The sequence below is a fragment of the Eretmochelys imbricata genome, chromosome 4 (genome assembly GCF_965152235.1).
Source record: "Eretmochelys imbricata isolate rEreImb1 chromosome 4, rEreImb1.hap1, whole genome shotgun sequence".
NCBI lineage: Eukaryota > Metazoa > Chordata > Testudines > Cheloniidae > Eretmochelys > Eretmochelys imbricata.
In genome coordinates, this window is record NC_135575.1 from 41,688,161 (window position 1) to 41,711,279 (window position 23,119).

The 23,119-nt window shown below is 39.0% G+C and overlaps 1 protein-coding gene across 1 annotated transcript in view; it reads right to left on the minus strand.

Annotated features, from left to right (window-relative positions):
• The window catches only part of PRSS12 (serine protease 12), a 60,528-nt gene that overhangs the window by 33,109 nt on the left and 4,300 nt on the right, over positions 1-23,119 (minus strand). The window contains exons 2-4 of the mRNA XM_077814416.1: positions 16,126-16,264; positions 12,517-12,695; positions 9,547-9,691 (exon numbers count right to left, since the gene is read on the minus strand). Of these exons, the coding sequence (XP_077670542.1) occupies positions 9,547-9,691; positions 12,517-12,695; positions 16,126-16,264 (463 nt within the window). The remainder of the gene's footprint in view (positions 1-9,546; positions 9,692-12,516; positions 12,696-16,125; positions 16,265-23,119) is intronic.

A 23,119-nucleotide genomic window follows, 5' to 3' on the forward strand; every position in this document is an offset into this window, starting at 1 on the left:
TTAAAAGAGCACCACTCTGATGCGGAAACTACAGAACCCAAATCACCAAAAAAAGAAAATCAGCCTTCTGCTGGCAGCACCTGACTCAGATGATGAAAATGAACATGCATTGGACACATGTCCTCTGGAATGGTGGTTGAAGTATGAAGGGACATATGAATCTTTAGCGCCTGTTCTCACTTTCAGGTGACATTGTAAATAAGATGCGGGCAGCATTATCTCCTGCAAATTGTAACCAAACTTGTTTGTCTGAGCAATTGGCTGAACAAGAAGTAAGACTGCATGGACTTGTAGGCTCTAAAGTTTTATATTGTTTTATTTTTGAATGCAGGTTTTTTTGTACATAATTCTACATTTGTAAGTTCAACGGTCATGATAAAGAGATTGCACTACAGCACTTGTAATAGGGATTGAAAATACTATTGTTTTTTTACAGTGCAAGTATTTGTAAAAAAATATAAAGTGAGCACTGTACATTTTGTATTCTGTGTTCTAATTGAAATCAATACATTTGAAAACATAGAAAACATCCAAAAATGGTATTCTATTATGTTTAACCGCACAATTAATCATGATTAGTTTTTTTAATCATAGAATCATAGAATCATAGAATATCAGGGTTGGAAGGGACCCCTGAAGGTCATCTAGTCCAACCCCCTGCTCGAAGCAGGACCAATTCCCAGTTAAATCATCCCAGCCAGGGCTTTGTCAAGCCTGACCTTAAAAACTTCCAAGGAAGGAGATTCCACCACCTCCCTAGGCAACGCATTCCAGTGTTTCACCACCCTCTTAGTGAAAAAGTTTTTCCTAATATCCAATCTAAACCTCCCCCACTGCAACTTGAGACCATTACTCCTCGTTCTGTCATCTGCTACCATTGAGAACAGTCTAGAGCCATCCTCTTTGGAACCCCCTTTCAGGTAGTTGAAAGCAGCTATCAAATCCCCCCTCATTCTTCTCTTCTGCAGGCTAAACAATCCCAGCTCCCTCAGCCTCTCCTCATAAGTCATGTGTTCTAGACCCCTAATCATTTTTGTTGCCCTTCGCTGGACTCTCTCCAATTTATCCACATCCTTCTTGTAGTGTGGGGCCCAAAACTGGACACAGTACTCCAGATGAGGCCTCACCAATGTCGAATAGATTAATTTTTTTAATCGCTTGACAGCCCTATTGCACACATATAACAATAATGCTATGTACTTCTATAGTGACTTTCACCTGATCTCAAAGCACATTAATTAAACCTAACCCACACCCTCCATAAAAACAATCCTGACATGAAGTACGTAAGCTTAATTATCCACATATTACAGATGAGGAAACTGTGGCACTGAGTCTTAAGTGACTTGACAAGCTTACACAGCAAATCAGTGACAGAACTGAGAATGCAGTTTTCCTACCGCTAGTCCTGTACTACCAGAATTTAACTCCTTTTTCTACATAATGCTTCTTCAATGCAAAAAAACTACAGGAATTCAAAATGTGCTCTTATATTAAGCATCATAAAAGACATTCTGTACTTTAACACTCAGTGACCTATTAGCACTTTTCCATCTCTACTTGCCAGTATCCTATACATCCATATATTAATTTTAATTATCTTAATAGTTTGGTTTCTCTCTATACAATGGTACCTCTGTCCACACTTCCTTTCTAGTTTTAATGAGCAGTGCTTTTCCGATATTCTATTATTAGGGGAGTGGGTGGATCAGTGGATACTTCAGAGAAACTGCTGGCTTTTGGGTTTAAGTACCTAAAGGATTAGTTTAAATTAAAATAAATAGTTGTTTAACAATTTTTACTATTTATTTATTTGTGCATGGGGAAGTGTGCTACTGAACTAATTTGCTTTGAGGGAGTAAGCCATTGTTAGTAAAAAAAAGCTTTGCTAACAAGCAACATCTTTTTAGAAGCAGGGAAGGTTCTGTGTGTTCTTAACTTGGACAGGCCTTGAAGATTTTGATCTTAGATTTAATTATTACAACCCCTAAATATCTTTAAAACAAATACTCAGATGCTTTACTGTGATTTTTCAATCTTTATGCACTTAAAATTCAGACAGTCTGACAGGGTAAGAGGTTTCCTTTTCCTTGATTTATCAATTTTAATTAATTATGGAATCACAGAAGTAGAGGGCTGGAAAGACCCTTGAGAGGTCACATAGTCCCTTATCCTCCCCATCTCTCCCCCTCCGCACATTGAGGTAAGAGAGACAGGGGCGTGTGTGTGGTTGTAGGCGTGCGCATGTGTTCCAATCCATTTAATGCTTTGCTCATCCACCGTGTCATATATGTCACTGAGTGCACTGCAAGCAAAGACAATGGGCATATCTAGACTAGGAAAAATGGTCATGCTTTAAAATATGTTAGTAACTAACCAGCACCATTTTAAACATAACTTCGCACCTTTTATAGAGGATAGATAATGTTTCAAAACATGAAAACATTTGTTTGTGGTCAGCTCGTTAGCTGAGGGGCCAAGGCTTCTGGGAGTTGATCTTCTTGTCCTCTCCCCTCGATGAATACCTCCACTGATTCAGCGACCCCTGTGCGTCATTTTTGGTATCTTACAACCCTAAGAGTTTGTCTGTGCAAAAGTTGTACTGGTAGAGGTAAAGTGACACAACCCAGCAGTATAGATACTGTTATAAAAGTGTTTATACCATTATAGTTATTCCCATATGGGAAGGGAAATAAACTAAACAATAAGGCACCTTTATGCAATTATCACTGTATCCACATCTGGGGTTGTACTGATATAACTATTCTGATTAAAAAAAAAAAAATCATACACCTAACTGAAATAGTTGTGCTGATACAAAAACAGTGTGTGGGCCAGGCCTTCAATACCCAAAACTCAGGTAGTCCTGATCTCTACATAGAGTAAGGATAAAAATCCCTTTCACCTGCATGTGTAAGGATGGCTTAGAGTAAGGATGGATGGGGGGATCTAAGAAGTCCAATTTATTTTAATAATCTGATGCTAAATACTTTGCTAAAAATGTTCTTGTAGCCAAGTATTACATGACACTGCATATAATTTGTAAAATAAAAATAATAAATAAACATTTATTTATACCAATCTTGCAGTCCATACTGTAGCAAAACTTTTATCCATACTAAATTATTGTACAGCTTTATGCCTCTTCCTCCCAACAACATCCTCTGAGGGGTGCTCAGAACTTTTGAAAATTGGGATACTTATTTAGGCATCTTAGTAAGGATTTAGGAGCCTACTTTTAGGTACCCACTCTTTAAATCTAGGCCTTCCCCACCTAGTTTCTTGCAAGTGCTGCAACATCTTGCATTTGTCCCATTTTTTTCAGCATCCCTCGTTTCAACATTTCTCCACCTTCATTTTCTTTTCCCCCACCCTCAGTGTTGAGGGATCTCCCTTATCTTTCCTCATTCTGTAAACCTTTTAATATCCCATCCTAAAGCCCATGCATCATAATGATCCTCCCTCTGACTGAAAGTTGGATGGAATTCCTTCTAGATACTATTTCTGTTAATTTGAATGGAGAAGTGAGTATTAGGCCTCCCTAGAGAAGCATCCCAGGGCATTTTAGGAACCATTGAGATCTGGTCCTCCAGCAGCTAGAAGGGCTGAGGATGAGCAACAGACAATCAAGGTCCAACAGGCCAAAATAAAAGGAGCTACTTGCTGCAAGCAAAGCAGTTCCTGGCGGTAATTGGTGGAGTGAGTGTTCTTTCGGCTATAGCCAAAGGAACCAGGCTGGGCTATGGTCCTTTGCTGCCACAATGGGTGGCAGGAGTTCAGTAGTGACAATGCTGATTCAATTCTAGAGAAGGGATTAAGCCCCAGAAGAGTAACAAACCATTTATTTATAATTGGCTTGGAAGGGCAAGGAACTTCTTCTGATTGAGTTGTTGTACCCTGGTAGGGGTTTGGATAGTGTAACCTAGCTAGAGGGCTCAGCCACAGTAGATCTGCTGAGGTAGGCTGCAGGGCTTACTGGGTGCTGAAGAGAGTGGCAGCACCATGCTTGGATACTGGGGGGTGCTCACAGAGGCAACTGTAACCCACTATCTTGCTCTAATATCTTGCCCCCTGGGAAGTGGTACTCAAACCAAGTTGGGGAAATACTAATTTAACATGTACCTAACACATTTCATTTTCCCAGACCTTTGCAAATAGTAATAATCTACCTCAGAGGGGTGAGGTGAGGATTAAAGTAATGTCCCCTTGCCACAGAAGGGGCAGAGAGCTCAATGGCCTACCCAAAGTCACAGAAAGAGTCAGTATCATAGTCCAGATTAAAGAACTCAGGAATTTCTGGCTCCTAAGCAACAACTCAGAGCTCTTGACCACACTTCCCTAAGCTAGTACTTCTTTCTCTCACACATTTCTTGGGAAAGGCACTCATTTGAACCTGTGCTGTGTGTTATCACAAAAAGATGTCACTGAAATGTTATGAAGTGTAGCACAATTGCCAACTCTCATGACTCTACTGCAAGTCTCATGGTATCTTCTGTTTTTTTCTTAAAGCTCCAGCTCACGGAATAATGTAAATAATGAGACTCTCTGCTTTTTTCCTTTTTCTTTTTTTAAGAAATTCTCTAGCCCTATAGGTTGTGGTTGTAACTTGAAAATATTAAGCCTTTAGTCTTGTTAAGATTCCTTCCCCACTCTGAACCCCACTCTGCATGAAAGACCCCCTAAGCTTATTCTTACCAGCTTAGGTTAAAAACTTCCTCAAGGTACAAACTTTGCCTTGTCCTTGAACCCTATGCTACCACCACCAAGCATGTTAACAAAGAACAGGGAAAGAGCCCACTTGGAGACGTCTTCCCCCAAAATATCCCCCCAAGCCCTACACCCCCTTTCCTGGAGAAGGCTTGATAAAAATCCTCACCAATTTGTACAGGTGAACACAGACCCAAATCCTTGGATTTTAAGAAAAATGGAAAATCAATCAGATTCTTAAAAGAAGACTTCTAATTAAAGAAAAGGTAAGAGAATCACCTTTGTAAAATCAGGATGGAAAATACCTTACAGGGTAATCAGATTCCAAACATAGAGAATCCCTCTAGGCAAAACCTTAAGTTACAAAAAGACACAAAAACAGGAATATACATCCCATCAGCACAGCTTATTTTACCAGTCATTAAACAAAAGGAAATCTAACACATTTCTAGCTAGATTACTTACTAACTTAACAGAGTTTCTGAGACTGCATTCCTGATCTGTTCCCGGCAAAAGCATCACACAGACAGACAGACCCTTTGTTCCCCCCCCCCCGCCCCCTCCAGATTTGAAAGTATCTTGTACCCTCATTGGTCATTTTGGGTCAGGTGCCAGCGAGGTTATCTTAGCTTTTTAACCCTTTACGGGTGAAAGGGTTCTGCCTCTGCCCAGGAGGGATTTTATAGCACTGTATACAGAAAGGTGGTTATCCCTCCCTTTATTTTTATAACAGTCTTCAAAATTGGAAGCCAAATAAAGACAACCACATCTATTATTCTTAAAAATCTCATGATTGTAGGACCTGACTCTTGACTTTTCAATGCTTGGGGTTGGCAATACTTGTATTAGGTAGAGAAGTAGCCAGTTCAACCAAAGTATCCCTTGTAACCAGACCTGTTCTGTTTGTTAGACTTCATAAAGTGCTGTTTTAGTAAGTGATACAAATTTGGGTTAGGTACTATATATTATGAATCTGTAGTATGTTCTATTGTGTGCTGTAAAGTGCAAAAATATACGAAGACCAATTTTTCAAGCCTAGGTGGCTAATCCATATTTAAACCATTAAATAATAGTTGCCCAATCTCAAAGATGCTGAGTGCCTTTACTTCCCATTGATTTTGAGGGGCTTTGTGGGTGCTCAGCACTTCTTGATATCAGGCTACATTTATATACATAGCTAAATATGGACTTAAGAACCTACTTTTAGGGCATTCGTTTTTGAAAATTTTGGCCTCTATATAGTACTTTTTCATGAGGTATATTACTTGTGCTCCCTGCATATTGGCAGACAATCCTTACTGCTGGTGTGAATGCACTATTTTGTATAATAGTAAGACTGGCCTACTGGTAGACTTTTAGAGGGCATTATTTTAACACAACTGAAAGCTCACTACAGCATAAGCAGATCTTCTTCCAGGATCCAAATACAATGTTTTACTAGTAGTAGAGCTATGATGGGTCCCCCTTGAAAACTCAGATATTTGTAAACATCAATCTCTGAGCTAACTATCGCTATTCCACTATTTAGTGTATATCCAGTAAGGTGTGAATCTTTGGTACAACTCTTATTAGTATTAGAGAGCATCTTCCAGAGACAGTACTTCCAAGAATAATGTTAACATGGCAGGGTGGGGACAGTGGTGTGATACATTACAAAATCATGTAATAAGATTGTATGCATGGGAACCACTCCATATAGACAATTACATATATTTAATAAGATAGGAAACTCTGCAATTCCATTATCAAGAATCAAAAAATAGTTTCCTTACTTTGAAAATACACTCATCCAGAAGACTTCACAAAATGACAGGGTAAGAAAATTAGATTTGTGCTTGAATTCCCCTCCTGCCACCTTTACAATTTTAACATGATATAAAATCTCATCTCTTGACTTTCCAAGAAGCCTTGTTAACATCTTGCTTTCATCTCCCAGTCAACTTCACCAATATTAAAAGGTCTTCAACCTTTCTTTTAAAAAATTAAATTAGGAGTTAAATTTTAGATGATATTTCAATTTTAATGAACTGTCCTTGCTTTGCAATTGTAAAAGGTAGGCAAGATATAGAGGCCAGAAGGAGAGCAGCCCCAGACTCTCACAGGTCCTAACTGCTGGACTGGGATAACTGTGATAAATTATCTGACTTCAGTTTATGGGGTAACATTTCCATAGCATGCTAACCACACATGTAATAAAAAAGCCTTTTCCAGTATCTCCTGGTTCTTGTAGGTCTCATTACACTGCAGATGGAGACTACGGCATGCAAGAGAGAGAAATTTACTATCTGCTAAGAGGCCTTCAGAAATCAGGGAGATAATGTTTCAACTCCTGACTGTGAAAACAAAGTCTATTATACTCTAATGAGACTCTAGATTTCCAATGTGGTAGAGACCACAAATCCCAGTGACATAACAAATTGGTGTTTATCAAAAAGTATATGGGGAAACCAAATCATGAAATAAATGAGCAGTAGTTTCTGCTTATCACCAGAAGATTAATATTCTGAGGTTTTATATTCTAATAATGCTAAAGCAAAACTGAAAGAGCATGGGACACTATTGTGGAGAGGGTTATTTTACACTTTGTAGCACATTTCCATTTGGATTAACTGTAGGCAAATGTGGATGGTTTGCCCTGTTTTGTAACTGTTGTGCCTGCCCCTGTTGGTAAAATTTCAGTCCAGGGATAATGAGCACACCTGTCAAGACATCTTGCTTCTTTGGGTATATCTATGCTATCTCTGGGAGTGTGCTTCCCACCTTGGGTAAACAGTCAACATGTTAGCTCTTCTCAAAATAGCAATGCAGCTCAGGCTAGCTGCCTGAATACATACTTGGGGATCCAGGCAGGTTTGGTCTCAGGCAGCTAGTCTGAGCTGCTGCCCATGCTCTCCTTGGCTTATCCTGCTATTTTTAGTGCAGTAGCTTGAGCAGAGCTAGCATCAGTCTGTCTCCCCAAGCTCGGGGAACACTCCCCTAGATGTAGCCTTTGAGATCATATAAAACTGTAGACTTTTTTTCAAAAAGTCTAAGCACCATCCAAACACATGTGAGCCTATTAATCCACTTTTACTCAGAAAACAAAAGGAAATCAGGTCCATCTCAGAAATAAAATCTATAGAAATTAAACAAAAGCTTGGGTTTTGTAATCCTAATGTAATCCTGCCAGACACAATAATGATACTGCAAGTAGCCCTTTCCAATGACACTCTATATTAAATGCAATTCACTAGCTTTTCCAACTTACTGATAATAGCCCAGTAACATTTGAGCATCGTAGAAAAGCTCATGAGGAAATGAATAATTCTCTATTCAGAGCACAACTTGAATGGTATGCTCTAAGTAAGGCCTGGGGCCACAAACTGAATGAGCAGGATACCCATTCAATGAGCACTATCCATTCTGTCCATTGAATCAGATAGGGGTCCTGTGGGAAAAAATAGTGTGATCGAGTAATTGAAGACTGTATCCTAATCCACATGCACAATTAGGTTAAATCAAAGTTACACAGGCAACCTAAATTTTGATATTTTCTAATTTTTGAGTGCTTCACTTGGCCACCTTAATTTTCTTTAATGTAGCTTTAGTATGTAATTTCCCAAGTTTAAAAAAAAATCAGTTTTTTTTTAAAAATGTGGAACTTATTGATTCTCATATGAGTGATCAGCAGGGTTAGACCTCTTAGATCCACCACCCAGACTTCTGCCACTTGAGCTAAGTAACTGATTGCAGTAGTAGGTTGTCATTCTCTATGTGGGCCAGCCACTAGAGGGAGATGACACACATATTTTACTTACAGGTTTCTTAGGTATTTGCTGACAGGAGACTTAGAAATCCTGGGTTCTATTCCAGGTTTCTGGAGCCACTGTGTTCTAGTGACCACTGACCTATGCCTCTGGCCCCTGCAATCTGTGTTCCAGTCCCAGTTTCCCTCCAGCACTGCTCTCCTCAGCTCCTCATTCTAGCCTGTCTAATCACCATTCCCCCATGGTTCCACATCCCAGTCTTTCCCCACCCTTCTGTTTTGTCCCAGTCCACCACCACCATCCCTCCAGTTTCTTATCTCAATCCCTCCACCCTGTTTTCCCCCAGGTTCAGCTCCTCATCCCTTTGCATTCTAATCTAATGCTTGGATCAGCAGGCAGAAGACCGTCTCACTGCTCTCAGTTCATGTGCCCAGAGCCACAGTCATTCCTGACTGCCAGAAGGAACAACTGCAGAAAAAGTACTGCTCACCCTCTGCATTCATGGGATGGATCATTCTCAATGAAGACAGCATATTCAGAGAATTTAGTTGCCAAATGTTAACAAATCTCTAGCAAACGTGCAAATGGACACATTCCAGAGGCTCATAACTTGGCCAAATTTGGACAGATTTTCACAGGGATAGCAAAAGGCAGGGCAGCACCCATGCCAAAATTCAAGTTCCTGCTCCAAAGTAAAGAGGTGCTAGGCCTTTAATTAAATGGTTGTACAATTTTATTTTATTTTTTTAACATGAGCAAAACATTTTTTCTTAACCTCATGACTGGAAATGACTGAAGGGTTTTTGATGAAATTTTCTGAAAAAAAATCTTCACCCCGAAACAGTCCCCCATTGTGGAAAACTTCAGCTCAAACTGCTGAAGTTTGGTTAAGTTATAAGCAACTGAAAACAGGGTATTATGATGGAAAGTGTCAGGCCTCTTTAACTACAGACATTGATAAATGTGCCATCTGTAATTTTAGTGGTTTCAAAGTGTAATTGCAATTTTTAAATGTTCTCCTTTTGAAAGCATTGTGTACTGTTTGTTAGCTTTCCTTCTTTGTTAGAAGCAAAATGTATTTAGAAAAACTAACCCAAGGCCAAGCTGCCTACAGACAACTTCAGCATCTGCATCATCCCACTGGTCATCACAGACAGTTCCCCATTGGCCAGTGTGGTAGACTTCCACTCTTCCTTCATGAGCATTGCTCCCGCCAGCCAGACGGACTGGAATAAAGGCTACAGTTAAACACAAAACAGAGGAAAAGGTCATTTATTTCCCAAAATGTTACTCAAAGCTATACACAAATGGAGAGCACTCAGCTTCACCTGGCTTTGGTCAAGTATTATGCAACTTCTTAACTAGATGAAAATCCTGAAATTGAACTAGTTAGAAAAGCTTTTAAGATCACCATCTGCAAACGCTTAGGCAGGTGAATAATATTACGCTGATGAGTAGCCCCATAGAACTCACCCACATAAAGTTATGCAAGTGCCTAAGTGCTTGCTGAATTTTAGGGCTATAGCGACAAATACTGCCCTCAGTGAAGGGGGTGGGGCGGTGGAACTGCGTGTATGTAAGGCAGCATTTACTCCACAGAGTCTTGATCACATAGGGTGAAATCCTGGCTCCCCTAAAGTCAATGGTAAAATGCCCACTGATATGCAGTGAAGCCAGGATTTCACCCAGAATGTCTTCTGGCACTGATCCCAGTCTTTACCATAGTCAGTCTATCAAAAGTTACTCTATCTGGATTACTTTAACTGAGGAGGATTTTTCCCCCTAAACATTCTCTGCAGTGAGTCTTCCTTGTTGCTCAAATTGGGGACACAAGGTTCCCTCCTGCTGTGACTCCTGTACAGTTTTCCTTTCAACAGCTAAATATCTGAGCATGAAACTAAGGTGATGGAAATGACACAAAGTTATATAATGCACTTAAACTATTTTGATGTAACTTTTTAGAAGATTATATCAGTATCCAATGTCTGGATGACTAAAGTGTGACTCAGTTCAGTTTACACTCTCCAGCAAATTAATTTTACCCCGTTATCTTTCATTTATTTGCCTGCTGAAAGTGAGCATTTTGGAATTTCTGAAGATGCCTCTGAACATTTCACCGGCCATGAAAGCTGATGATTTTTCTGATGAAGCTTACGGAGAAAGGCTAGTGGTGGCAAGAATCTGAAAAAAACACAAGCAACTTCAAATAACTTTACCTAAGTAACTTCCACTACCCTAAACTATGAATGATAAATCAATCTTCTAGCATACTTAAAACAGACAAAGCTATTTTATTCCAATATGCCTAAATGAGCCCTCGAAGCAAAACAAAGAGGCTTTCTGTTGAAATGTCAACTTCCTTTCAATGGAAGGGGAAACTTGGTGAACTAGGTAGTGTGACTTTCAAAATGCGTATTTTTAATTTCTTCATGTATTATCGAACTCAGAAAATTGAAAGCTTACCTGCCCTAGAAATAATATGTAAGAAACTTCACTCTCAATTGCACTAGCTTTAAACTTCACAACAAATGATTCAATGCAACACTGACATCAATGGAATTATATCTGCATCAGGAATGCTGAATGACGGCCAAAGTGTGAATATTGCCAAAAACAGTGGGATTGTCAATACACTCTAATGACTTTTCTAAATCTAAATGCATACATAAAACATCAGTAGTTTAATGCACCTCCATAGTGTGTGTGTGTGTGGGGGGGAGAGACTGAAGAATCTACAAAACTTAAACTGTAGCTACTTGTATAGTCTTTCTTTTCTGTTTTGTGCAAATAATAAGGGTCAAATGTTTGAATTGTGGCTGACCTATTTGTGCTAGCAACTCTTGCTAATGCATTCATGTCACATGGACACTCATGTACCTGACTTGCAGGCACAGTCAAGTACTTAAATATTCAAGAGTCCTAAATTATATCCACAGTTATTTGAGGCCACAGTTATGCAGGTAAAAAAAAAGAAGGCCTAATGAAAGCAAGGCTGAAAATTTGACCTTAAGTGTGGCTGAAGACAATTGCTTAAATGCCAGATATAACCTACCTCTTATGGAAATTATTTCTCTTCAAATATATAACTGTTCACTTAACTTGGTGGAGTTGAGATTAAGCGAAAAAATTTAAATTGTTTAAGTAATACATCTATTTTAAAATATTTTTTTTAAAATAAGAGGCACATACTACCTACAGATCCCAAACATATACACTCTGATAGCAAAAGTGAAGAACTCTGTTTATGTAGAATGTACACTAGGAGTTAAATCTTGATCCTATTGAACTCAATGGCAAAATTCCCATTTGGCCTTCAGTATAACATCGTTTCCCTTACTTCAATGGTCCAGTGTGTTTCCTAAATTAACTGGAATACTGCCTCCATTTCCTGTACAACTGTGAAGGTAAGTATGACCAAAACAACTTGATCACTTACTCTTTGAACATTTTAAAATATCAAAATAGCCTCCATAGGAACTTGGGCAAAAATGTGTCCTTCCCTGCATGGGCCATAAGGTAGAAATGGGGAAGAGAGGGTACAAAGCCTTACATTTCCTTGTAAACCTGTGCAGGAGCCATCTACAATCACAGCTCTAATCTAGTGCCAGTGGTGTTAATTCCTCAAAGAGAGTAAGGTGAGGATGGAATCATGGCCCCCCCAACACCCATCACAGAGCCCAGGGGAGCTGCTGCATGTGGAAGCAGAGAGCACACTGCACCCTTTCCAAGAGTGACAAACTCACTCCAGCATCTGCAGCTGCCCTAGACCCCCTGCCCCTCTGCTTTGGAGGAATTCTGGCTAATTCAAACAGAATTCCCTCTGGGATCCTCATTGCTGCACAACTGACCCTTCCTCACAGCCTGTGTTTTAAAGCAACAATTAGCTATTTGCTGCTCTCACAATGTGAAAGGACTTTTAAAAAGTGAATGATATTATGTTACATTTTATTTTAGATCTTTTCTTGGAAGAGGAAATTAAACTAGGATTGTTTATTAATGTAATCGTGTACATTATGACACTTCAAATAAGGCAAAAAGTTAATCAAAAATTATATACTTTTACCATGGGAAAAGCTACACATGACGGCAGCTGCCATTTTTTGAGGACATGTTCCACCCTGCCAGATGTCTTTTTCACACAGCAGTATATTTTCTTCATCACCATGGCAACGTACATCACTCCAATAAACAGGGATAAGGCCCAGTCCAGAAAATGGCGTATGCTTTGCTGTACCTCTTTTGCTGTAGAAGAAAAGATCAGTATTGGATATTAGGGAAAAGAGTTGCAAAATATTTGTTTGAGATGCCTGCTCAAAAATACATGGGGGGCCAAATCCTGGGGTTCAGGAAAAGGGTTTTGCTCAGCAAGAAAAAGTTGCAGGGCAGAATCCTTGTCTGCAGTCAGTCAGGATGTTCATGCATTTGCGCCCTCACACTAATACAGGATCTGAAAAGGAACACCAAATGTAGCCTGTTTTTTCCCCACTCCAGTATAAGATGAATTGGTATAGTGGAGCCAAACCTGCACATGGACCAATTGGGTCTGCATAACCTCTGACCCAATCACACTCCCCTCTTCTGTATGCTGAGTGGCAGAGACCAACCACAGAGATCTCTTCCACAGGCCACAAAAGGGCAACTTCCCTACATGAGACCTCCAGTGCTCTTATTCCACTATACAGCTAACACAGTTTTTAAGGGTATGTCTACACTGCAGCTGGGAACAACCCTTCCAGCCTGGATAGACAGACTTGCACTAGCTCAGCTTGAGTTAATATTCTAAAACTAGCAGGGTGGACATTGAGGCTTGGGGTAGCCTCCTGAGCTCAGGCTCGCTCCCAGCTGCAGTGTAGACATACCCAAAGCCACTTTTGTCCTTTATGTGCCTACACAGGGTGCCCCGGATTTGTCCCATAATTAAATGAACTTTGCAAACAAGAAAAAAGCAGACCATGTAAGGTCAGAGGACCAAATGTGTAGAGGTGCTGGGCACTTGAGGAATACCCACAATTTTACCTCTTAGCATTTGGCCCAAAGTTTGTGCCATGACAACATAAGCATACATTGTTTTCCACTCCTGTTTGCACGGATTCTTCTTTTTAGTTATCCTTGTTTAAATGGTTCTGACATTTACACCATCACTAAACTTTCCTTGCTGATAAGGATCCTATACAACCAAAATACTTGAAGTGCTGAAGGTAGGAATAAGTTAAAATGAAAACAGGATAAAGAAATATTGCATGTAGGCAGCTAAAACCATAAGCAAAATCACAGCCTCCAGATGGGCTGAACTTTTATCTCCTCTAATCTGCATATTTTTATAAATTGGCTTGGTGTACGCAGATTAATATTAAGACATTCCAAAACAGCTTAGATTCAGTTCTGACTGGCACTCTTAAGAGTGGAATAATCACCAGAAACGTCAGAGCGCAAATATTTCACACTAACACCTAGAGCCTGTAGCAAACAAAAGGACATTTGATGTATAGCTGAAACAATGTCAGAAAGGCAAAAAGCCACCATATTTTGTGAGTTACTATGAAACTGTAAACTGAATGGGATGCTGAGATGATTCAAGTAATTTGATTGGCTAATGCCAGGGCATTGATTCTCTAACAGCTTAAATTGCATTATCCTTGACAAAAAAATCCATACACTTATAAGCATTTCTCACCACCACACCCCTCCCCCATTTTCATCTTATAATAATTACATCATCTATATAGGCTCCTAGAGATAAACGACTGGTTACGGTTAGTGGCGTTCAGTTCAATTCTTCCTAGCTGTGTAATTTATCCCCAGAAAATATCCTGAAAGTTATTATTTAATTAATCAAACCACTAGGGAATATTTATGGCAATCTACTGAGTCTGATCTGATAGTTACACCTGCCTGTCAGATCCCGTAATTTAGACAGTCATTCTCCTGTCTCTGTCAGAGATAACTTTACAGGTAGTGAAAGTTAAATATACACATGCCCTCCCCCGCAAATAAATTTGGAGTATTGACAAAACATTTTGTTTTCTATTTCTATTTCCTGCAGGCATCTGGTAGAATAGATATTTCTGTATTTGTCTATTCAGAAATTAACTGCTGCTTGCCAGGCCCAGAAAGTCCTGGGGACAACAGGAGTGCTGAAGTATTAGCCTAATTCAGGGCTTCTCAACCTGTGCAACATGACTAGAATTCTATAAACTTTCTCCATGAAAACTTGAAACCATGCAAAACTTGCTTGCTTACAGCTTTCATTACAAATCTGATGTTCAGAGAAAGTCTCTCAAAAGATTTGCTGTGTCAACATTTAAATTAACCTTAGGATAGGGGATGCAGACACACACAGAACAGCTAGTCACGTGAAGCCCTATGTAGCAATAATACCAAGTTTCACCAAAAACTAATTATGACTCCCTGTAAAGCTTTTGTTGGAATGGGTGTCGGGGATTACTGTTAAGGTGACAGACCACGTTTCCCTGGAAACTGGCAATATCCCAGATTTAGAGCCTGTTTAGGAAACCTTGCCGGTTTTACAAAAAATTGCTCTGCCCAATGCTGGCTTCACTTACATTGGTATAGCTCCACTGACTTCAGTGGCACTTCTCCTGATTTACCTCATGTACAATGAGGTCAAAATCAGGCCCCGTATTTATTCCCCTGAGCCTAGAGACCTGAAGGACCTACTGACCAGATGAGCATGTTAAATTCGCAGGGTTGTTGTTAGTATGTATGCATCAAGGGTCTCCCCACATCTTAACAACATCCCTCAGACTTTCCAATGAGCTTCCTCCTTCAGACAAGTCCTCAAGACATCCCTTCTTTGCATGTGAGAATCAGCTCTACAGCATGGTAGGGAAGAAGAGAAGGGGGTTGCTTGACACTCTTCACTCGCTATCCCATGCACTGCTCCCCAGTTCCCATGGAAACAGTCCTTGCATGTCCTAACCTTTCATGATCAGTTTCCCAGTTTTCAGTGTGAAAACCTGGTTACCATCTTTGCCTCTTATTCTCTTCAGATGCCAGAAGCAGCCTAAAAACCATGTGTTGATTCTCATAGCAACTCCTTTGAATCATTACAAGAATTGGGGGTAAGGATTCTGGGGAGAACCAGCTTTAATATATAAGACAGAACTGGTAAACACCTCAGGCAGCAAATATTAGTGGTTGCAACATGCTTGCTACCTAGTTATTGTGTAACTGTGGACTGCTGGGTAGAGGGCACTTTTTAAACTTGCCTCAGGCAGCAAATGCTTGGCGCATCGGAGGAGTAACAGTTGTGAGTGTTTGAAAGTTGGGTCATGGGAGAAAAGATATTAAGACTTAGGCCTAATGTTATTTTGTGGCATTGCTTCACAAATATGTTAATAGCATTGGACACATAGTTATGGATTCAGCTGCAAAGTCTGTAACACAATACCCATTTCTTTGAAGAAGTCATATAAAGGTTTTATGTACACATTCCCAACTCTCTTACTAATACCTTTGCTAAGTGGAAGTACCACTTTCTCTGTCATTTAGAGACTATCAATTGAGAATGAAGCCATCACCTAAGAGCAACACTTTTTTTCCCAGAATAATATCCCATTCATAATGGATTTTAAAAATATCTACCAAACACAGAGCTCTTAAAGATGACATTCAAATAAGCTAGTAAATTTGATCTGGGACTAAAACTTACCCAAGCTCAAGCTGCCGACATATGACTGATGCATCATTATTGTCCCAATGACTGCTGCAGATTGTTCCCCAAATTCCATTCAAATAAACTTCAACTGTGCCTTCAAACTCATTCTTGCCACCTCGAAGTCGCACTGACCCTAGATACGATAATTTTAAATTATTTAAATAAGATATTTGTTGTCCATGACTGAGTTAACTTGTGCCATTTGAAGGACATGCAGTCTCAGTTCCACTTTGCTATAAATATTTTCATGTATTTGCTTCAAGTTCATTAAAGAGGTTGCTTCTAATTAGCACTAATAATTTCTTTCTGTTGACTCAAAAGGAGGTAACCCATTCCATACAACAATTTAATGAGGAAACATCTTGATTCTAACATTGTAGCCAAAATATCAAAGATGTGGGGAGAGAGAGAGAGAGTATATGTACATATCAATATAAATATGATAGTCTATACATGAATTTTGTCAACATAATTGGCAATGTTATAAAAAAGGAAACAAAATATTGTACATAAGTGGTATATTTTTATCTTCCATCTGATTTAAAGGAATTATAAAACAATCACATGGATTGCATAGCTTCTGTACTGACCCACATAATATTATACATTTCATGGATGCCAGCAGTTTATTTCAGGCCAAAGAATGCATTTGTTCTTACTTGCCATCAAACGCTTGATATAGTTCTTACAAATTCATTATAGGCCTCTATCAAATTTCCAAATAAAACAACCTAAAAACATCATCATAACACACATTCTTTTCCAGTCCTTGTGTGTATATCATCAAAATACAGGTTGAGAGCGCAGAGCACAAAATCAAGAAATTGAATAGTATTATATGAGATACCACAGAATTCTCTTTCCAGCAGCGTAAAAAGTCCCTATAGCAACATGCAATTCAAGCACCAACAGCAGAAGTGTGAAACAGTCACAGTTATATTTGTTATGCTACAAAGGGTGAGCAAACAATGAATGGTCCATAGAAATGTTACTAATTTGACAAGAGGGTAATATATTGCAGTTGTTATCAAAAAACGTGGATGGGTATTGCATGAAATATCAAGTGATCCACATGCCTATGCTCTGTTATATTTAATAGCAAAGCATAGGCCCTCTTCAACTCAGATTTTTTTTCCCCTTGCTTAAAAAATGACATTCTATTTATTATAATGGCTAGGTTAAATTTTTGTTCCTTCCCCACAAATTTCACTGCTAGTCTGTTCTGTTTTTAATTCAGTTCTCCAGGGTTATAAAACCCTGAAGGTGAACCATTCCCAAGTAATTCAAGTCCATTAACCTCAGACTTGATGTGTGTATTTTTTTGCCCATGACTTATTTTCACAGAATGTTATACAGTAATATACAAGTACCGCTTATTAAATCAAATTTTATAAGGTGATCCTTTTATACAAAATACATGATTTTGTAAAAGTTTAATTATAACAATACTATATAAAATCACTGAAAGAACAGAATTTGGAAGATTCTACTATGTATCTGGATGAATCAATATTTTACTCCATTTATAGCCTTCCCCTTCACACACAGACATAGCCAGATACACACACTGGAATTTTATCTCCTATATCTGTTCTTTCCAAAACCCTTCTGGATAGACTATTATTTTAATCACAAGACAGCAATATTTAGAACAAAGTGATTCCTGACATACCAAAAAGGGGGCTTTAATAGTTGTCTGTCTCTTAAAAAATAAAAGGGTTATTTTTGTACAATGATCTTTTTCCTTTCACAATCCTGTGGGACTCCCATGGTAAGCAGTAAGAGTGCTTCGTGCATAAATATTGCAAGACCTTTCTGTTATCTGGATAAGTAAATACTTGAAGAGTAAAATTCTCCTTTCAGAGCCACAAGACAGATCTTGACTTCAATTCTGCTCTTTCTGCATCTACAGAATTCCCACTGGCAACACTGAGACTACTCATAAACAGAGCGTAGACTAAAGTAGTCAAGATTAACTCTGCACACTGGAGAATTTTGCCCTAACACCTGAAGTCCTTTGCTTGTCTAACACTGCATAAAACAAGAGCGAGGATTGGTCCCTCACTTTATTCACCATTTTATTTCATAAATTCTCCACATTTTACAAGTCTTCTACAAAAGTTTTATTTACAGGATGTCTGTTTGCACAATATCTGACAAAAGTAAAGTGATACAGTACCGTATTTACTTCATATGTTATTCATGCACTCTAAAGTATGTGTGAGTATATATCATGTGACTCATGTCATAATTATGTAGTGGATAAAACCAGTTTGCAAATGAACTAAAACACCTTCCCCCAAAGTTTACTTAACATGTTGCAGTATTCTGGAACACTGGCAACTGCTACTCTGAATTTGACTCACTGGATTCATATAGTTTTAAAATACACAAATGACAAAATGTGATATGTAATTTCTATATGAAGGAATAGAACTAACTTTAAATAAACACATCAATCTTTTAAACATTTTTTTGGTCCAGCTCTTTTTTCTATACATAAAACTCTTGATTTTGTAATAGGCCTAGTCTCTGAATATGAGATATATGATGTACCACTGTGGAACAAGGAATTACATTTATCCACACTAGTATATGTTCATAACGTATTGCTAATTAGCTATTCATTACTATACCCTTATAGAGAATAAATGGTCCATGATATATTTTCCTGAGTGTACGTGATTCTGTGCATGCATTTAGGGCCATAGTCAGGTTCTGTTAAGTCAACAGGAAAACATCTGTTTACTTTAATGAGAGCAGGATCAGACTCTTAGTTACAAGAAAACAATTTAAAAGACCATCACCTTAAGAGTCATATATTGTAAACCTAAACCCCCAAAAACTGTTACTAATAGTACCTTAAAAGAAAAATTTAAATTTAAAAGTCCCATTTACGTTTCTCTATTCTGTTTTTTCAATTTTCATCTTGAAAATGAAAATAAGTCAATTTCACTTTTACAGACAGTTTCACTGTCTGCACAGTGTTGCTGTGCTTGGGTCTGAAAGCAACAGGGGAATGTACGTTTGTTTGCTTAAAGCCCTAAGATTCCACTGGAACCTTGAACAATTGTGGAAACACTTCCATTGGTTTTAGGTTTTATAAAAGCTTGGTTTTTACAAAATGTAAACTTTCGCCCAAATTTGTGGAAATAGTTAAAGAGATAATGTTATGATCCAGTCTTGCTATCATAAATTCAAGTAAAAATCACTGTTTTTTTTCCTGAGAATAAATGGCAGGATTGGGCCTTTTTAGAAATAAATTTCATAAATCCTGCATGAGCTCCCATGTCTGGTCACATCCCTTACCTCCTGAAAACATATGGGAAGAAATGAGAATGTCATGAGGTGCTAGTCAAGATATGTATGAAGGGGTTACAACTTTCCTGCTTCTTCAGCATGCACAGAAGTGGAGAACCAATAGGAAGAAACTATTCCCTACCCTGCACAAACTACTCATTCTTCTACTCATTCTTTCCACAAGGAAGAAAGTTTGTGACCTTATAGAAGTGAAAGAGAGAGACACAGCTCACTAACTAAGGGTTCACGTGCCCAGGTCTAACCTTCCTCTTCCCTAGTCTACACTATAAAGAAAGTTTCAGAGTAGCAGCCGTGTTAGTCTGTATTCACAAAAAGAAAAGGAGTACTTGTGGCACCTTAGAGACTAACCAATTTATTTGAGCATAAGCTTTTGTGAGCTACAGCAAGGTTCCCCAAGACCCTAGAGCAAAGCCGCCATAGAAGCCAAGCCCATTGGCTGCATCCCTGGCAGCTGTGACTATCCCCTCTCTGGAGGGGATTCGGGCTCTGGACTAGAGTTACCTCTGGTAAAGTAGCATTAACTCATGTGTGGATTTCTGCCCAAACTGCTGGGTTAGCGGGAGAGTAGACTCAATTTTAAAATGGTGTTGTTGTTTTTTTAATTTTTTCAGGAAAATTTCAACAAAGTAAAACAAAAAAAGTTGACCAGCACTAAAGGAAGCATGCCACAAAGAACTACTGCTTGTTTCTTCTACCATCGTATCCATCATACACACCGTCTCAGAACCCACTGAGTCCTGACCATTGCCTAGAGTGGCTTCTCAGAAGTCAGGAACACACACTGGAACTTCTGCTTCTCCCCGTCTATTATCCATGCCCCATCTCCAACCAGTAGTTTCAAAGGATACAGATAATCCTTTCTGACTAAAGGTGTTAAGTGAAAGACATTGAAGCAGACTCAAATCCACCTCTACCACATCTTTAACAAGCTTTCTTCATACAAAACTATGTGGATTAACAACTGCAGATGCAAAAATAACCAAGTCAAAAGTAACAGTGGAAACGGGGCTGGATGAAGATGTAAATGCTCCATGCTTCTGGAGTGAAGTGATCTAATCAGAATCTGTTTCATTTACTTAAAAGTAAGTTTCTAGCTCTGTTAGTTGCAAAGAAAAGCTTGATAATGTTGCCTGAACATAACTGATACAGTGATAATCTCCCTGAGTCTGCAGGTTGCCTGAGACAGTGCTCTAAGAGGTGCATCTCGATTGAGTGTTATCACCAAGACACTGTTCTAAGGAGCCCCATCAACACTACCCCGGTAGAGGACTCTGTGCATGGTAGGAGAAGAGTACTGCGAGTCTGCTCTTTCCCTAAGTAGTTTAACGCCCAGCCTCTGTGTGTGGGAGAGTGGACCTGTGCTGCCACCCCCTATGCTCTCAAGGGAAGGGAGACTTTGTTGCCAATCTTGGGAGGAAGAAATGGGGCTCTGCCTGTCTGGGAAGGGAGAAAGCCCCATGGCATGGGGAAGAGGCACAAGGCCAGGGCTACTGCGTAGGAGAGGGGTCGGGGTGCAAGTCCTCGTGTATCTCTAGGACCTCAGACTGCCTTAATCTAGTTCAGAATGGAGAAAGAGGATCAGAAAAATCACATATACAGGACTATAAACCTACTCTCTCAACAGAAACTCCCTTTCACTTCTACATGTTTTATATTACCGAGGAAAAACATCCGATGAAGTGAGCTGTAGCTCACGAAAGCTTATGCTCAAATAAATTGGTTAGTCTGTAAGGTGCCACAAATACTCCTTTTCTTTTTGCGAATACAGACTAACACGGCTGTTACTCTGAAATTTGTATTGTGTTTCTCAATCAGTTTCATCCAAGGTTACTGACAGTCAATTGTGTTTATATACAGTTTGGTAATTTTAGTTGCTCTGGGATCTGCCCCAAGTCAGATGGGTTTCATAGCTGGTGTTACCGTTTAAACCAGGTTGGGTTTGCTTCTAAATGCAAGTAAGGGTATCTGTTCAGCTATTGCTGAGACTTGCTCTGCAACACCTGCCACATAGGCTCAGGATGAGACACAGGGAAAAAACTCTCAACCAACTTTTAATTAACTCTAAAAAACAGATGGGCTTCATGTTTCTTGCAGCTTGTATAAACAGTATGATTGTCCCACTTGCCCCTCTTGTTAGTTTGCTCCTAAATCCAAAGATTCTAGCTGTCTGTATTCTACATCTCACCAAGAACAAGTGTCAGGATAGATTCTATTTGAATCAAATGAGATGTGGATCACTTCCAATTGCTTATGTGCAAATTTTACAGCAGACGTGTTTATGGTGTTAGCTAAAGGCGTGCCAGCATTTCCTTTCTAGACTGCTACTATGTTCAAAGGTTTGTAACTTGGATGTAAATCTATTTTTGAGAAGCAGGATGGAGGCTGATACTTGATACCCTTAGTTCTGGTGCTAGCTGTTCTGAAGTTACAATGGTAGAGCAAAGCACAAGAAATATCTTAAGTTTGCAATCATATGCAAGCATGTAACATCTGTATTTTCATTTACATTTTGGGATATACTATACAACACACTGTGGGCTAGTACTTAATGAACTGTTAAAAACATATGTTTTAAAGTCAAACGTTGGAGTGGGTAGTGCCCTGGAAAGTCATTGCACTAGTCTTTCATCCCTGAAGGCCTGGGATCAATTGCTAGTTAGATCCAAACTGAAAATTAGTTTAGTGGTCTTATCCTTGTATGTAATGGTCATTTTTCCACACCATTTAACCCCCTTCAGTAATTCAGCAAAGTTAGAGAATGATCCAGGACTTGCAAAACTGGGCCTGTCCTAATTAAGGACTGAACTGCATTGACTGGTCTGTATGGGGATGTTAGTGCAAGAACTGCTTATGTTATGGGCCCAATCAAACATCCACTGGAGTCAATGGGAATCTTTTCATTGACTTCAAGGTGTGCTGAGGACCTGATCCAATGTCTGCTAAAGTCAATGGAAAGACTCTCATTGATGTCAGTGGGTACTGGATCAGACTATGTCTCCCTGTAGCCAATGCTATTAATACCTCATTTTCATGAGCATTAAACTCAGTCTAAAATGATGATCTAATCCAAGTAGTTTACCCTTGGGGAAAAAATGGATATTGTGCATCTATGAGAACTACTTTTTCAAGAACTAGCAAGGGATTTTAGTATACAGTCTTACTGCACATTCAGGGATCTTTAAGATGGAAGATTTCTAAATACTGAATGTATTAGTTGAAATAGTTCTTTGTAGCACTACAGTTCATCATGTCAATGATTAATGGCTGAAGACTCCTTTAAAAATAAATTGAAATGATAGGCATGTAATGGAGCTGCAGTTATCTAGCTAATTGGATAATCAGGGGATAGTGTAGAACTGTAATCAGAATGGCTCCAAAGGAGTTGCTTCTGTCTGAGAGAGAAATGTAACTTTCAGGTATAATTTTTAACCCATGCTTTTTTTATTTAAATTCCTCAAATTTATAGACTATAAAATTACAGGGAGGAAGTATACACTGATCAGCCAGAGGCTTAATCGTGCTCTCACAAATGTATAAAGTGGTGGTAACTCAACGGGCTTTATTGTAGTTACTCTGACACAACTGGTATAAATGAGAAGAAAATCAGGCCCTGAAATTCTGTAGACCTGGAATTTATTTCCAACTCTGCCACTAATATATGCAATCT